Source organism: Mastomys coucha, unplaced genomic scaffold (genome assembly GCF_008632895.1).
Source record: "Mastomys coucha isolate ucsf_1 unplaced genomic scaffold, UCSF_Mcou_1 pScaffold6, whole genome shotgun sequence".
Lineage (NCBI taxonomy): Eukaryota > Metazoa > Chordata > Mammalia > Rodentia > Muridae > Mastomys > Mastomys coucha.
Genome location: NW_022196912.1, coordinates 39,900,378 through 39,917,480, shown reverse-complemented (window position 1 = coordinate 39,917,480; position 17,103 = coordinate 39,900,378). Strand labels below are relative to the sequence as shown.

At 45.5% G+C, this 17,103-nt stretch overlaps 2 protein-coding genes and 1 pseudogene across 6 annotated transcripts in view; 1 reads left to right on the top strand and 2 right to left on the bottom strand.

Moving 5' to 3' along the window:
- The window catches only part of Cpsf3 (cleavage and polyadenylation specific factor 3), a 29,214-nt gene extending 15,185 nt beyond the window's left edge, over positions 1-14,029 (bottom strand). Inside the window, exons 1-8 of the mRNA XM_031356932.1 lie at positions 13,772-14,029; positions 9,231-9,294; positions 7,677-7,774; positions 6,170-6,298; positions 5,537-5,714; positions 4,036-4,125; positions 2,533-2,683; positions 593-768 (exon numbers count right to left, since the gene is read on the bottom strand). Of these exons, the coding sequence (XP_031212792.1) occupies positions 593-768; positions 2,533-2,683; positions 4,036-4,125; positions 5,537-5,714; positions 6,170-6,298; positions 7,677-7,774; positions 9,231-9,294; positions 13,772-13,821 (936 nt within the window). The 5' untranslated portion in view covers positions 13,822-14,029. The remainder of the gene's footprint in view (positions 1-592; positions 769-2,532; positions 2,684-4,035; positions 4,126-5,536; positions 5,715-6,169; positions 6,299-7,676; positions 7,775-9,230; positions 9,295-13,771) is intronic.
- On the bottom strand, positions 12,286-12,411 carry LOC116081304 (annotated as a pseudogene).
- Itgb1bp1 (integrin subunit beta 1 binding protein 1) overlaps positions 14,014-17,103 on the top strand; it is a 17,679-nt gene continuing 14,589 nt past the window's right edge. Inside the window, exons 1-2 of one of the 5 annotated variants that reach the window (XM_031356936.1) lie at positions 14,097-14,208; positions 15,280-15,389. Coding sequence is in view for 1 of the 5 variants with exons in the window: in XM_031356934.1 (XP_031212794.1) it covers positions 14,059-14,208 (150 nt within the window). In the remaining 4 variants the exon portion in view is untranslated. Of the gene's footprint in view, positions 14,209-14,651; positions 14,670-15,279; positions 15,390-17,103 lie in introns of those variants that run through there. The other 4 variants (XM_031356937.1, XM_031356934.1, XM_031356935.1 and 1 more) reach the window with 4 other exon arrangements.

Here is a 17,103-nt window from a genome sequence, read left to right as displayed (position 1 = left end):
GCTAGCACTGTATGCTTAACCGCCACATTACAAAATTAAAATGTGCTAGGCATGGTGGCGAATGCCTTTAATATTAGTACTCGGAAGGCAATGGCAGGCAGATCTGAGTTCAAAGCCAGCCTGTCTACAGAGTTGAGTTTCAGGACAGCCAGGGCTATGGAGGGAGACCCTGTCTCAAAAAAATAAAAACCAAAACCAACCAAACAAAATTCATCATATTTGAAAAGCATTAGATCATAATATACTTTAAATTTGATTCTATTAATTGATATTGGGATGCAAACATGGGAGTTTTATAAATTCATACACGGAGTTTGCAGTGCTAATCAAAGAGGATCAGATGTGAACAACAGAGTCTAACCCTGTAACCTGCCGTATTTCTCCTGTCAGGACTTTCTTCCCATGGCAGGAGAGATCCAGGTTTTCTGCTGTGCACTGAGGGAATGCAGAGACCCTGAGCAAGGACATGCCCGATGCCAGTGAATCCCAGCACCATGAAGCTGGCTGGAGAGCAGAGAGCCTCGGCAGCAGTGTGCCCACCCCCTCCCACCATCCATCTCCCGCTGTGCCTCCCCTTCCTCCAGAGCATCACCTTGAGGTTGCTAATGTGCTTGAAAACGAAGGGGTTATTGATGTTGATCTGCTTCCGGATCTTGTCGTTCATGGCGTTCACGTAGGTCTGGTACACAGCCATGCACTTCTTGGCCAGAGATGATGCGTAGTAAATGGGGATGTCGTGCAGCTCTGGGTGGTTCTGCCAGTACTCATCTGCAGAGGTTCCACAGGCAAGCATCACTCGGCAGGCGAGGTAAACAACTCAAATCACGATAACAATAACTAACTCTAAAACATCTGAACTGAGTACCATAAAACTATATTTGAATGAGTTTATCAAAACCCTGATCCTTATTAATGTAAACTACAAATATAACTAGTAATATAAAATCTAAAAATAAAACAAAGTTATGATCACAGATTAAAAAAAAATGGACTCTTTAGCAAATGCTTCATTTTATATTTATACTGATTAATGAAAGTTGTGAACAAAATACTTTCATTTGAAGGCCTGTTTTTTCCTGTTTTCAGGGAAAACCTTATTAAATCCCAGTATCTTGTAAACATGCTGCCCAGGTTTGTCTAGTCTGAAAGGGCTTAGGAGCTGGAGTGCACGCAGGGTACATGGACAGTCACAGCGAGATGCCATTCCTTGCTCATCTGCACCAGGTTCCTAGATGGCTGACATCTTTATCTGTGACAGCACAGAGCCACCTTCACTCCCCTGCTCTCTGCTGGTTACGGCAGCTTTTCACTCTACATCTAGATGGACCAACTTGATTCACCATCAGGTTCAGAGGAAAGAACTGAACAAGTGCAGTCTCCATCAAGGACTGCTGTGGTCCTGAGAGGCGTTAGCCTATCTTCCCTTGCCTGTTTTCCAGTTACTGTAACAAGAACGCTGTTCATCCCTAACTCAGAGATGCAAGCACTGGGATCGAGGACAGGCACCTCTACTTCACAGACACCTGCTGTGAACGCAGGCCCTTTCTGTCTACAATGTGTCCCTCACAGAATCATGGCAGTTCAAGCTCAGGAGGATCAGTAAGCACAAACATACACCCCTCGCAGTACAAAGCTATGCACACTGACTGTAGTTTTTGGAAAACACTCGGAGAAGCAGATCACAGCCGATCACCTTCCTATTACTCCTTCGTGTTTCTATGTGTTGACCATCGGACAGGTAGTTCAGTCCTTTTTTTCTTTTTGGGCATACTGAATATAGTGTGAAAAATCTACACTCTGTCCTCCAAGTCAACTTATATTCACTGACACGGTATTTCCTGATAATACTACAATGATGGAAGTTCAGGTCTGGGACACTAACACTTGAAAATTCTGGTCTACTGTGGGCTACACAGTAAGGCCTTATTTAAAACAAACAAACAAACAAACAAACCCTCAGATATAACAGCAAGGACTAAGTACAAATGCCTTCACCTATCTCTCCTCATGTCCTAGAAGTGTCACAGCCAGTCTACAGGTGCTCATGCTGGAGAGCTTCCGACACTGAAGGGAACCAGAAAGGTATGCCAGGTTGGTCCTAGCAGCAGTGGACGTGAGGTGCTGTTTCCCCTCCCCCTACCTCCTGGCTCTCACCAGCACCAGGTCCCCACATTGCCCCCTGTAGCACTGGGGATTGAACCTGGGGTCTCGTGCATGTTGGTTAGGCACTCTGCCACCGAGCTATATCTTCAGTCCCCAAATCAATCGCATTTTTTTTGTTGTTTGTTTGTTTTGTTTTTCAAGACAGGGTTTCTCTGTGTAGCCCTGGCTGTCCTGGAACTCATTCTATAGACCAGGCTGGCCTCGAACTCAGAAATCCACCTGCCTCTGCTCCTCCCAAGTGCTGGGATTAAAGGCGTGCGCCACCACCGCCCGGCTCATTCGCATTAAATAAAGATAAATAAAGATAATAAATCTTAAATAAAGATAAAGCGCTGTACCCAAGGCTGTGAGAGTAAGTCACTCAAATACCTAGAATCAGGAGCAGCTCCTGAGCTCTTCCAAGAGCAAAGACAGGAATGAGCCCTCTGCCCCCTCGGTTGACAATGTCGTGCACAGTGTTACAGAATCTTGCTTCTCGCTCTTCACGCTTCTCATGGATATGGGTCCCATACGTAGACTCCTAAATAACAGATTAGATATGTAAGACCAAGACCAACCACCCTGGAGAGTTCAGAGCTTAAGCATTAAGGAAAAGCTGAGGCTGAGATTCATTTCTTCAGCAACACTGCATTCACCTGAGCACGTGTTGTTATAGTAGTAACTAGAAAAAAACAGCAAATAACATTAGAATTAAAATCTTACCAAGAATGTTACAGAAATGGAGTTAGGGATCACTATATAAAACGTTTCTTCTCCCTCAAGATAACTTTGCTACATCTTTTTTTTCTCCTACCACGGAGAAGTCAAAGCCTTAGAAGTATCAGTAGGTGATGTTTCTCAGGCATGTATTCAAGAGCCTGCCCTGGAGCCTCACCGCATGGGCACTGCTGCAGCTCCTGTACTCATCAGAAATGCAGGATCCAAGACCCGGCCCACTTGCTGTAGCACCAGACAAGTCATAGCCAGGGAAGCTCTGCTCTGCAGCACAAGTCACATGGAAGGAGCTACTTGTTCCCAGGGTTGGGAAATCTCTTCCCCAGTTTAAGGCAGTTTAAGCACCCGGCCAAGCCACAAGGAATCCACTCCGCATGCTGCCCAGAAACAGCAATAGGGGCTCCTCACATTTTGGCAGCTATGTGTCCAAGCCACAGCCATGGGGACCAAAGGTACATGATGTTCCAGGCCCAGAAGACGACCATTCCCTGACACTGTCAACCATCATTCTTTTGTTTCCTCGAGACCTACAAACTAACAGAATGTGACAAGTACCCTGTGGAAGAGGCCAAAGCCATCGGCATGGCAAAGGCAGTGGGGCCACCTCAAAAACCATTTAAGATGTCCTCCTAACATCACCTAGGAAAAGATAAGCAGGTGGCAGGGAGGCCCACCCCGCCTCCTCATGCTGCAGAGACAGACTGTGGTTCTAAAACTAAGTTAGCATGAATGTACTGTTTGCAAAGGGGAGAGACAAAAAAATGGCTAAGAGGGCTGGAGAGATGGCTCCACAGTTAAGAGCACCGACTACTCTTCCAAAGGTCATGAGTTCAAATCCCAGCAACCACATGGTGGCTCACAACCATCGTAATAAGATCTGACTCCCTCTTCTGGAGTGTCTGAAGACAGCTACAGTATACTTACATATAATAAATAAATAATAAATCTTTAAAAAAAAAACTTTCTCATTAAAAAAAAAAGAGAGAAAAAAAGAGCCAAGAAAATCCTCGTATGAACAAACCATAGATGCCCATCAAGGACGTCAGGACCGTGATACTATTCATCAGGATGTCAGCACCATGACACTGATTTTTTTTGCAACTAGAAAGAGTTCAGGTTTCCATTACACTAACTGTAACCCAGTCTGTTAATACTTACAATGATCAGGATGTCTGGCTTAATATTAGGAATCTCAGCGGCCATCAGGTGTCTGTCTTCTTGTCTTGAGAAATCACCTGTATACAAAAGCTGTGAAAACACAGAACTAGAATATCAAGACTTGGGAAAGGCTCCTCTTCGTGTTAAGCAGTCAAACCCTCAAGTCAAAACTGAATTTAAAAAAGAAAACTCACCTGCCTGCACCTAAGGAATTTTAGATGCAATGCCTGCATGTAATTCTAAACGTGTAAGTTAAGTCACTAAAGACACCCCGTGTTTCAATTAGTAAATCCAACTTTCCAGAGAATTATATGCCATAATCAACCCTCAAAGATAATCTACATATCAGTACTAGCAGGGTCAAATTCCAAATGAGGGTTCAGATCTGCATTCTGCTATTTCCTGCTGACTTTTGGTGCTCTGGAGCAGCACAAGAATGAGCGATCTGATGGCACTGTATGACTAGGTGTGCGGACATTTCACATAGTCAAGCGCTACAATGTTTCAGTAAACCATGTTCTCCAGTTTCTAAAGTGGAATTACTAAAAACTTACAAGAAGCCATGCCTTCCTCTCTAGGTCCCATCCAAGGCATGTTTAAACAGCTGCCTAGTTGATTCTGGTGTATAACCAGAGTGTAGACAGATGCCCTAGAGTCTAGCATCCCAGGGCCAGCAAGAAGGCTCAGACAGTAAAGGCACCTGCTGCCAACCAAGCCTGATGACCGGAGTTCAATCCCTGCAACTCACATGGTTGAAGGAACCAACTCCTTCAAGTTGCCCTCTTACTACACACACCTACATTCACTCCCCGCACCCTGGCATGCATGCATATGTGTAACCACATGCTCCCCACACTAGTAAACTATGTAGATTCCTCAGTCCAGTCCAGTTTTTACAACTTCACTGACATTTCCACCTTCCTCTCCTCAACACGGCCGCACAATTCTGTGCTGACCAAACTCTCCACTTCTTCAGGCCACCTGCTCAGGTGCTTATCTGAGTCCTTCCAAGTCAAGGACACAAACACAAACCATGTTTTAGTTCGGGTGACCTAACTTTAGCTGTACTGTGTGTGTTGGTGGGTGGGTGGGTGCATGCCACAGCAGGTGTGGGGAGTTGGGGGGTGACTTCGGAGAGTTTTTCTCTCTTTTTACCATGCGTTCTAGGAACTGAGCTCAGGCCCACAGGCTTGTACAGAAAGCACCTTTACATGCTTAGCCATCTTGCCCACCATGTTTAATTTAAACAGAAGCAGTGGCAGAACCGTCTGCCACTAACTAGTTTTCTGACGGACACTGAAGTGGGACAAGCCTGTGGCGGGCTGGGGAACTGGCTGTTATGATAGGAAAGGGATATCCTCAAAGAATCAGCAGTGACTCAGCTTTACCCGCTTTGGTGTTCTCACCTTCTGCAAGTCTTAGGGAAGTTTCTACACCTCTCAGGGGCAAGAAGCTCTGCACTGCCTCCTCCTGGGGAGAAAGGGCTCAAGCTAGAGCGTACCTTCACACCAGCAATCTCTATCATAAACATGGCTGCTCCCAGGACGTGGCCGGCATGGTAACACCAGAACTTGATTCCTGCAACTTCCTTAACTTCATGGAAATTGATGGTTTCGATTTTGTCCATGCTTTCTTCCAAGTCTGTCTCAGTGTACAGCATGTCATCTGCTGATATGTTGCTGAAATGGAGGTGACATATGGATACATTTTTTGTTTGGTTGGTTTTTTGGTTTTTGAGACAGGGTTTCTCTATGTAGCCCTGGCTGTCCTGGAACTCACTCTAGACCAGGCTGGACTCAAACTCAGAAATCCGCCTGTCTCTGCCTCCCAAGTGCTGGGATTAAAGGTGTGTGCCACCACTGCCCGCCTAGACAGGCAGAAAATATTCTTAACGTCACAGTACACAGGGAAGGGACAGGGCATTTGCCACGGCACACACGGCTCCAGGTTCAGTTCCCATACTGAAAACACTTCTATCAGACCTTCTGAGTTCTAGATTTGGTTCTATGTTTGAAAGGATGTAAACCATATATACACTAAAGTCAGACGGTGCTGATGTATAGGACATTTCCTGGGTCTGCATCTTGAAATGCAAGTATCAGTGCGGCCTATGGAACCCAGTGAAGTGACTTACCTGACTTTGACATAGTCTGAGAGGAGCCATCTATAAATAGCTTTTGTGGCATGGGTCATAAATGTCCGTCCTTTGAAACTTGTCTTCTGAAGGAACCAGGGCAGGGCTCCACAGTGATCCAAATGGAAACTGACAAAGAAACAGGGCCATTAGGCCTTTAGATACCAGAGGCCAGCACTGCTCCAATTCCTGCTCAACGGACAAAAGTGTGCTAAGTACAGTGGGATGCTGTGAGAAGACCGAGGAGGCATGTCAGTGGTCTCCTTCTAGCATGGGGTCTGGGGGTCAAACTCCTGTCAGGCCTGGCAGCTAGTACCTCATCCTCTGTTCTCCTGATGCTCCTCCACTCTATCGGTGACTAATCAGAAGGGAAAGAACATGAACCAAATCTACACTCGACAGCCAGAATTATAACAATTTAGGGAAATAAATTTGAAACCTATTACCACATCTTTTTTCTCTTTTTGGTTTTTTGAGGCAGGGTTTCTCTGTGTAGCTCTGGCTGTCCTCACACTCAAGAGATGGCCTGCTTTTGCCTCCCAAGTACTGGGATTAAAGGCATGCACCACTACTGCCCAGCTTCACCATCATTAAATGAAGTTTTTCGAGTCAGTCTTGCTGTGCCACCTGTACTGGCTTCACACTCAGCAATCATCCAGCCTCAGCCTTCTCAGTGTTGGGACTGCAGGTGTGCATCACCATACCCTCCCTAAGTGAAGCTCTTATAAAGGATTGTGACAAGATAGCAAGGAGCTCCTGTGAGAGGGCTGCCTCAGTTTCCCACCTGAGGACGTCCCTACTCCCCATACTCACTGCCACATGCAGGTGCTTCCTGGTTAACTTCGCTAGCCTGATGACAGAGCAATGAGAAATTTGGTTTCATTCTTTTCAAATTTTCATTTTATTTTCATTTTGAGACAGAGCTCTGACTGACCCAGAGCTCACTGTATAGATCAGGCCTTAAAACCCAACTCACAAAGATCTGCCTGTCTTTGTCTCCCAGTGCTGGGACTAAAGGCATGCAATACCAGTCCCAGTTTACTAAAAAAACAAAAACAAAAAACAAGTAACAAAAATCTGACCAGTATGGGCTGGAGAGATGGTTCAGTGGTTAAGAACACTGACTGCTCTTTCATAGGTTCTGAGTTCAATTCCCAGCAGCCACATGGTAGCTCAGAACCATCTGTAATGGGATCTGAAGCCCTCTTCTGGTGTGTCTGAAGATAGTGACAGTGTACTCACATAAATAAAATAAATAAATCTTTAAAAAAAAAATCTGACCAGCAAGATGGCTCAGAGGATAAAGGGACTTGCCAACAAGCAAGGCTGTCCTCTTGATTCTCATGACTATTATGGTATGTGCATGCTCATACGTATACCTGGACACACACACACACTCATAAAACACACATACACAATGTAAACAAAAACCCACACCAAAGCCTGGAAAACGTGATCATCACAACAAAGGCTTGTAGACAGGTATTAAGTTTAAAGGGAAACTTACTGACTGATCAATAGAAGGTCGATCTCAGCTGGGTCGATGAGGTCAATGTAAGGAAGAGCATCCATTCCTTCCAGGCCAGGGTGGATCCCACAGTCCAGCTGAAGGAGGAAAAACCCAAACAAACACAACAGATAACAACCTGTTACACATCTGCTAAAACTCATCCAGCACACAAACACCGGGACCACACTCTGAGGAGCCCAGTGCATGTGCACTCAGAACAGTCTCACGAAAGCTCCAATCTCTTTATAAACAGCTCACATTTAGCAGCACAGATTTGCTGGGGTTCACTCTACAAATGAATTAGTTCTTCCTCAAGTACTCTGCTAAGAGTCGGTAGACAATTACAAGTCTGTAGATTTGGAATAATTGTCCCACCAGGGAGAGTACCATCAACACATTCCCGCAGGCTGATGACTGGGGACTCATTCTACCAGGCATTACTTCCATGTTAAGAAATGCTTAAATGAGGGCTGGAGAGAGATGGCTCAGAGGTTAAGAGCAGTAGCTGCTCTTCCAGAGGTCCTGAGTTCAGTGCCTAGCAATCACACGGTAGCTCACAACCACTTATAACTGTATTTCTAGGGTAGCCAATGCCCTCTCCTGGCCTCCACAGGCACCAGGCACAAGTGCGGTGCACAGATATCCATATAGGCTAAATACCCATACACATAAAATAATTTTTTAAATAGGTGACTTGGTGGACACATGCTGTTTTTTTTTAAGACTTAGAGAACTAGGGGCTGGAGAGATGGCTCAGCAGTTAAGAGCACGGATTGCTCTTCCAGAGGTCCTGAGTTCAACTCCATATGGTGGCTCACAAACATCTGCAGTGGGACCTGATGCCCTCTTCTGGTGTGTCCAAAGACAGCTACAGTGTACTCACATACATAAAATAAATAAATAAATCTTTAAAATATTTAAACAAAAAACAAAAAACAAAAAAACAAAGGCAGAGAAAACCAAAGAAGAAAGGTGAATCAAGGGGCTAGGGCCAGCGCCTGCCTTCCTCCTGGGGCCTTTGGCTCCAGTGCTCCTCAGCCTTCAGCCTCTCAGGCAAAGAGATGGGCCTGGCAGGGCCATCAGGACTGGTGCCACTTGTGGAGTGGCCAAAATTGACATCCATTCAAGGCAGTTAGCTCCTTGATATCTCCCAAAGGGGTGGGGTACTCAGGTTATCCAGACAAGGGAATCCAAGGACTTTGAAGAGACAACAGTCTGGCAGATCTAGTTGGCAGTTTTATAGTGTTACAATATATCTTTTTAGGTTACTTAATCAAAGTAACCTAAAGTAACTTTAAGCAAAGTGGTTAGTCTTTCTCTCAGCACACAGTGTTAGCTCCACACCTCTCTCTCAGACAGGGCTACAGAGGTAACAGGCTCAGTAGGACAGACCTAACAGCCAGTACAGACAGAGCTCTACTGTTTTCTTGACTGTATAAATAATCACTACCCAGGCTAGTAATGTAGCAGTAGAATACATGCTTGGCATGCACATGGCCCAAAGCTCAATTTCCAGTACCAAACAGCAATAACAATAACAATAATAATTACCATGATTTTCCTTCCTTTGAACTCCAGAATAATACATGATCTTCCCACTTCTTGCCCAGCACCACTGCAAATAGTCAAGGGGAGAAATAAAGCGATTAAAAAGCAATCAAGCGGCCCAAAGCTTGGTGTGAAGGCACATACTGACAGCGGCAGCACTAGGGGCCACGTCAAATACGTCAGCGTTCAGTACAGCCTGTCTCACTCCAGCCCAGTAACACTCAACATACTAAATTCAAATTCTTTCACAACTTAAACTGCCCATCATTTAATTCCCGAGCCAGGACAGTTCTAGAGTTCAAACAGAGGATGAGTATCAGGGTAGAAAAAAGAGAAAAGCAATCCTCAGGAGGGTACTATGGGAGATTGAAGATGTAGGCAAGCAGTCAAGTAATACTTCTAGAGCAAAGCCATCACGTCAGTGTTACCTTGAGATCATCTAACCACGTAGCCTGGTTACCATGGTTTCAGCTTCTTGGATATTTCCCCCAAAATCTAGCTCACAATGAACTCTTAAATGTGGTACTAACTGCCTGAGAATAATCAGACCTCAAAGACTTTGTGATCTAGCAGCAAACAGAGCCTAACCCACTGGGCTAGCTACAGACTAAGAAAATAAGAAACAATAGGGATGCAATCCTTGCACTTGGGGGATAGACAGAGAATAAAGCTGTCTGGTGGGTGGAGCTCTGTGGATCTGGGGCCAGCCTGACCTACAGAGAGCTCCATGACAGCCAGGGAACACAGTGAGACTCTGTCCTAATTAAATTCCATGGCCATTTTTTGTCTTCAATTAAAATTCCTTGATTTTTATCTCCATGATTCTCATTTTGTTCTTAAGCCAGCTTCCCCACAGAGCTGCCTGCCTGCACATCCCTCCTAAACTCCCCACTCCACTCACCAGCCTTTTCCAGCTACTTTTCTGAGATTGTTCTTGCTGCTAAGTGCAAACAAGCTCTACTTGGTCCTTAAGCCAACCAGTCCCCTTGGCAACCATTACCTTCCTTGCTTAATCGTTCCCTCGAGCACTTCCTGGCTTCTCTGACTCCACACTCCTGTCTTGCTGGCTTTCCCAGTTTTTTTTCTTCTTCACTTATCTGCCTTGGCTCTCTAGCCTCTGAATGCTAATATCCCAGAGTGTCTCCTGGGCCCTCTTCCCAACTTGATGGTCTTTCCACTCATACACCGGCCATGCTGTTGTTTCCACTCATGCATCTGACATGCTGTTGAATTCAGAGTCTCATGTCTGCAGCTCAGACTGTTCTGAACTCTAGACCCCTGGTACATGTACCTGACATTCAGGCCTCTTTGCTGGGATAGCTGCCAGGCACTTCCTGTTTAATATGCCAAACTAGTTTTCAGAAGCCACTGGACTGGCTCTTTCTTCCTGGAGTGTTCTGCTCTCAGCTCCTGACACAACCGGCTCCTTCAGATCATTTGGGTCTCAGCTCAGGTTTCATCTTCTCAGACTCTTTCTCAACTACCAGCTCTAAGTTATCCTTTACAGCAAGCTCGCTCTGCCATCCCCATTACTGCAGGGCAACACAGCTACATGAAGGTATTCTGTTTATGGTGTACTTCACACATTAAAATGGAAGCTCTATTAAGAAACATGTTTGTCAAAAAAAAAAAAAAGGTATTTCAGGTATAGATGGGAGGAGGGTCTCTGGGAGGAGTTGGGGTACAAAAGGGAAAGAAGAATGTGATGCAATTCTATTTACTTAAAATATGTTTTGAGGACTGGAGAGCTGGCTCAGAGGTTAAGAGCACTGACTGTTCTTCCAGAGGTCCTGAGTTCAATTCCCAGCAAGCACATGGTGGCTCACAACCATTTGTAATGGGATCTGAGGCCCTCTTCTTGTGTGTCTGAAGACAGCACTGGTGACTCACATACATGAAATAAATAAATAAATCTTTAAAATATGTTTTTAAATGTTAACAAATTCAGATAAACTGAAATTATGTATCTTTTCTCATCATAATGCAATAAAACTTAAATCAATATAAAAAAAAAGAAAGAAAGAAACATGTCTATCTTGTCCACTATGATACTGCTATGGGGTCTCAAATGTTTCCCAAATGAACTACAAACTCCCAAATCAGAAGCCTTAGAAATGCTAAGCTAGCCCGGGCACACGCCTTTAATCCCAGAACTTGGGAGGCAGAAGCAGCTGGATTTCTGAGTTCGAGGCCAGCCTGGTCTACAGAGTGAGTTCCAGGACAGCCAAGGGCTACACAGAGAAACCTTGTCTCGAAAAAAAAACGAAAAGAAAAAAAAAGAAAAAAGAAATGCTAAGCTAGGTGAAATAAACCATGCAACAACAGCCGATACTATGTAACTCTATTTATATAAAATGTCTCAAAAAGGCATATCCACAGAGAAGGAAAATAGACTAGTGGTTGCTGAAGGTTTGGGAGGGTGGAGAGACATGAGTTAAAGCCTAATGAGCTGAGCTTTTAAAAAAGGGTAATGCAGGTGTTTTGGGATTGTGCCCTACAATCATAACACAGACTATATAATTCTCCAAACACACTCAAAACCACTGAAGCTCATCACAATGGCATGCTCCTGTAATCCTAACACTGGGGAGACTGAGGCAAGAAAACTGTTGTGGGTTTGTTCCAGGCCAGTGTGTGCTTCATAGCTGATCCTATTGTTTACACAAAACCTACAGACACATACACACTCCAAAGCAAACAAGTACATACTGAAGTGTACAGCTTTATAAGCCGTATGGTGAGTTACATATTTACAGCTCCCTCCAAATAATAAAGTCAAACTTTCTTCCCTTGCTGCACCTCCTATACAGAACCAGGGGATCTGACATGTCCTCTCTGCCTATGTCCCGCCACTATCCCTTCAGATGACATCTGACCAGTTATAAACTCCTCCGGACTTTACTCCTGAACTCCTCAAACCCAATCCTTCCTACTCCATCAGCTCTCACCTCACTGATTACCAGCTCTCATCACTCAGAACTGGACTGGGATTACATCACTTCAGATTCTCTTCACTTCATCCCTATTCATTTACCGCACTGGAGTGGGTTTTTGCTTTTCTTGTCATAACACTGACTGAAGCAAATGACGTTACCACTTCTCCCAAAGTGATATTTTCACTCTGCCCCCTCTTCACAGCTCCATGGGTCACTAGCCAAAGGCCACTGAATGCTTTTTAAAGGGGAAGCAGCCACATTCTTAATGTAATTCCCACTGTACTACACAGTTGCTTTAAATCTTTTGTTGGTTTACTGTAACTAGTGTGATAAACACTCAAGCTGTATGTACACATGGGCCTTCATAAGGCAGAGAGAGCCTGCCTCAATCCATCTGCTAACCTGTTAAATGCAACCAAAGTAAAATTGGCCAAAAGTCATGTTCGCATGGAACATTATGGTTCCTACCCTGTCTTTAATCTCACCAACTCTTTAAGCCTTGGCTCAAATGTCAATCACATCTCCAGGCTTCCTGAGGCCTGTCAGAGGTCGTTTCCAACTGTTTTGAGACTCAGCACAGTGCTGACCTATGCTCCTGAAACAGATGTCAAAATGAGCACTGAGCATGGTCACTGGTGTCACTTACTGAGCACTGCCCAAGAGCACGACAGACAGTGAGTGGTTTTTTTTCCACATGAGGAAGTGGGGGTCACTGATGCTACTTCCGGATTAGACAGGAAGACTGGGTTTCAGGGGTGACTCCAAGGAAGGTCTCTGTTTTCACAAACTCATTCCAGCACTCCCCCACTTTACAATCTCACCAAAGGAGTGAAATCAATGAACTCAGCCCATGCCTGGTGAGTTTGTTTGTTTGATATTTGCTTAGTGTATATAGGGAGATGACAGCAACACTTGCGTACATTCATTGGTAAGTGATCAGTAAATCTTCCTTTATGAATGGGTAAAGGAGATAGTTCCCATCTTTTGAAAATGTACAGAGTCACGAGGTGCCAGCTAATGTCTCATACTGAGCAACAATCCCGTGTAGAGTCTCATCGCTCATCCAATATGCTCTGCACCTTTAAATGTGTGAGTCAACTCTACAAAACATTCCAGAACGCCATTTCCACTCAAAACCAATCTTTTGTGGTGATTTAGCTCTTAATTTTTCGTCGAAACACCTCTGCTCTCCCCTCTCCAATTTCCTCCTACCTTCTGCTAAGGTCTGAGCTCTGCAAGTACACACTCACATCACGTTAATTTCCCCGCCCATCTGAGCACGTGTAGTGGCCTGGAAAGGAGACAGATGCAGTTCTTCCTTACACTGTCCTCTACCTGTCGGTTCCCTCAAGGCTTGCCCTGATGTACGAGATCCAGACTTCTGTTAACTGGCAACCCTGTCTTTATGAAAACGCCCAACGACCTGTTTTTTTTTTTTTTTCAACTCCGACATACCCTCCCCGAGACTGAAGGAAAAATGACATTCAACCTAGATGGCCCCTCGATCAACGTTCTCCAAACCCCTTGAGCCTGAGAGACTGGACCCGCAGCTGCCTCCGCGGGGATCACTCCAAGCTCTCACACATCCATCTCTAGCTCGTCCCTTACAGGGGTCGGATCAGCAGCTGGTCGCTCTCCTCTGCAGGAATCGCAGACATCCTGGCAGTCTCAGGAGCAGCGTGGACCACGAAACCGTCGCCGCAGTCTCTAAATTCAAAGCACAGCCACTGCAAACTAAGGAAGAAAAAAAAAAAAAAAAAAAAAAAACCTCCCACCACCAACACAACTTCCGGCGCTCTAGTGCTTTCGGAGCTAGATTCCGCCCCTCCGACTTCCGGTCCGAGAACGAGGTTCCTTAGGTTCCCGGAGGTGAGGCCTAAGCACTGCGCCTGCGCATGTCAGGGGCGTGGCCTAGCGGACCAGGGCAGGAAAACTGGCAAAGCTGGAGCTGGATCACGAACTGGAGTAGCCTCCGGGCCGCCGCCGCTGGACCATCCCACACCCCGCTAGGCGGGGGCGACCGCGGGACTAGCCGAGGAGGAGAGGTGAGAACCGGGCCTCGCCCCAGCCGGGCCAGAGGGTGCGGGTGTGGGGGTGTTCCCCGAGGCCCGCCGTCTCCCCATTCCCTCCGGGTCCCGAGGCTGAGGCACCGATTGAGTGCAAACGGGGAAAGGAAGAGGAGCTCGGTGCCCGGTCAGAGAGGGACCCGCGTTCCGGTGACAGGTCTCCCGCCTGCCTCCCCGGGGACCAGGCTCGGCAAGAGCCTGAGGCCTCCCTCTGATTGTTGTTGCACCGGTGGGGTTGGAGTTAGCTGTCTACATCCTCACTTGTACGAGGCATGTGTGCAGAGTTTTGGAAGCTTGCTCTTGTTGGGGGTCCCCAAGTAAACTTTGTGATGTTGGGGCAAGTTATCGAATCTCTCTGGCTTGGCTGACTCAAGTGGATGCAGCTGGGCGTTCCCACTGCTCGGAAGGCTCCGGATGACCCTAGGGACCGCCTGCTCCCGGTGGGCCGGAGTGAGGGCTAGCGGTTTCTGGAGCGCCTGGTGGTGTGTGTGGCGGTGTTGGAGTTCGGTGCTAGTTGTATATTGGATATCACCTCTCAAGGCAATTCTCAGAACCCTGTGGCGACTCCTCTTCCGCTACACTGTCTATCTACTGAGAACTAACTCAGCCTCGCCTTGCACTAGTTAGTTGAAGGAGTGAGAGTTTTAAGTAGACGATGGCATATTTTAATGCAGTGATCTGTTGTCTTTTAGTCCAACCTGAAAGCCCAAGAAAGGCTTTCTTAGAAAAGGCCCGAAATAAGTCGTGTGAGGCAAGTAGCTGCCAAGAAATTTACAAAATCAGAGTTCTGTGGGAGGGAAAGTTGGACAGCATAAGAACATACAGGGAACTTAGAACCACTGAGAACCAAGGTGGCTTTGCATTCCTGAGAGATGAACTCAGTGTGTAGCCCATTATGGAAGACAAGCTTGAGAAGAGTGGTTGGAGAGCCCTGAGTGTCTTGCTGGAGAGATTTGACCTTCCTCAGTCTATTACTGTACTCTGATTTGTGTTTGAAAGAAGTCATTGTTTTTTTGTTTTTGTTTTTGTTTGGCTAAAATGTGGGGGCAGACCTTAGAGTCACAAGAAGTCCTGTAGAACAAGATCACTCATTCAGAGAGCTGGCTCAGTGGATAAGAGCATCTACCTCTCTTGAGGATCCAAGGCGCTTGTGGCTCGAGGTAATCTATAATCTACTCCTACACACACTTTTTTTTTTAAAGTAAAAAAAGTATCTTCAGTGGGTTTGTGAATTCTTTAAATGTGTCAAACTTTGTACTTAGGCATTTGCTATTGATTGAGGATTCATCACATTCATGCTGAAAGAATGTCATTAGTTCTCCAAAGATATGGGGCTGGTTACCAAGCTGAGGCAGAGTCTGCCATGTATGCTTCGATCCTGGTCCTTAATTGGATGTGGAGGTTGAAGAACAATGAGGGATTGATGATTTTCTGGTTCCTACCAGTGATGGCTTAATTGTCTGAGTAGGAGAGATGAGGGAGGAGCAGGTCTGGAGGGATGGTAATATGATCAGCCTCTGGCAGTTTTTGCATTTGATGAATCTGTGTAACATTCAGCTGTCTGTGTGACAGGCAGCATCCCCTGGCTCATTTTTATGCATGAATAATTTAGAAGCAAGAACAATTTGCTTAAGTACATGCGTCCTGAACAGCAGCAGATATCAAAGACTAACTAGTTCTTTTCCCCCTCTCAGTTCCTGGACTGATGCTGGAAAGCAAGTTTTAAGAAGTTGCAAAGGCCTTAGTGATAGCCAAATCATTGCCAAGGGATGCTTTAAGATTCAACAACAGAACCACATTTTATTAAGTAACTTTTAAGATTAGTATAGAACTATGTGGGCTGGAGAGATGGCTCAGCGGTTAAGAGCATTGACTGCTCTACCAGATGTCCTGAGTTCAATTCCCAGCAACCACATGGTGGCTCACAACCATTTGTAATGGGATCCAATGCCCCCTTCTGGTGTCTGAAGGCAGTGACAGTGTACTCATATATATAAAATAAATAAATCTTTAGAAAAATAAGGATTATGCATTTATATTTGTAGTCCTCTCTCCACAGCTAGTGGGTTCTGCATGCTCAGGTTTAAACAACTCCAGCTTTTTAAAGCAGTGTTGTAAAAACAAGACCGAAATTCCACTGTACCAAAGAAGTGGAGACTTTTCCTTATCATTATTTTGTAAATAATCCATCATAACAACTATTTCTGTAGCATTCACATTAGATAGAATGTTCAGCTCAGTGGAGGGTGCTTGCCTAGTTACACTAAATAATTTAGAAGTGAGTTAAAGTATATGGGAGTGTGTGTGGGGGAGAGCGTGTGTGTTTGTGTGTGTGTGTGTGTGTGTGTGTGTGTGTGTGTGTAGGTTATGTGCATTTGTATGATTATGGAACCAATCCTCTGTAAATACCAAGAAGTCTGCACTAAAATATAATGTGCCTAAGTATGCTATATACCGGCACTTTAACTGTCATAGACCACCAATATGGTACTTTATCTTGCTAGGTTAACCTAGTTTAGCACAGGCCTAGGAAGAAGGCTCTCCTGCTGTCCCTCCATCACTACAGGCATCTTTTGATGTGGACTTATCCTTTGCAGCAATTTCTGCACGGTACTCAAATAACCTTTAGCTCCCTTTGCCCTCGCCTCAGGTGGTTAGCTCCATATCTGGTGCCCAGTGAGGTTCTGTAAAACAGAAATCTGGTCCTGTCCCTTCTGAAGAGACTGCTCTTCAGAAGGTCCTGAGTTCGGATCCCAGCAACTACATGGTGGCTCACAACCATCCGTGATGGGATCTGATACCCTCTTCTGGTGCATCTGAAGACAGCTACAGTGTATTACGCCAGAGCGAGCGGGGAGGGCGGGGGGGGGGGGG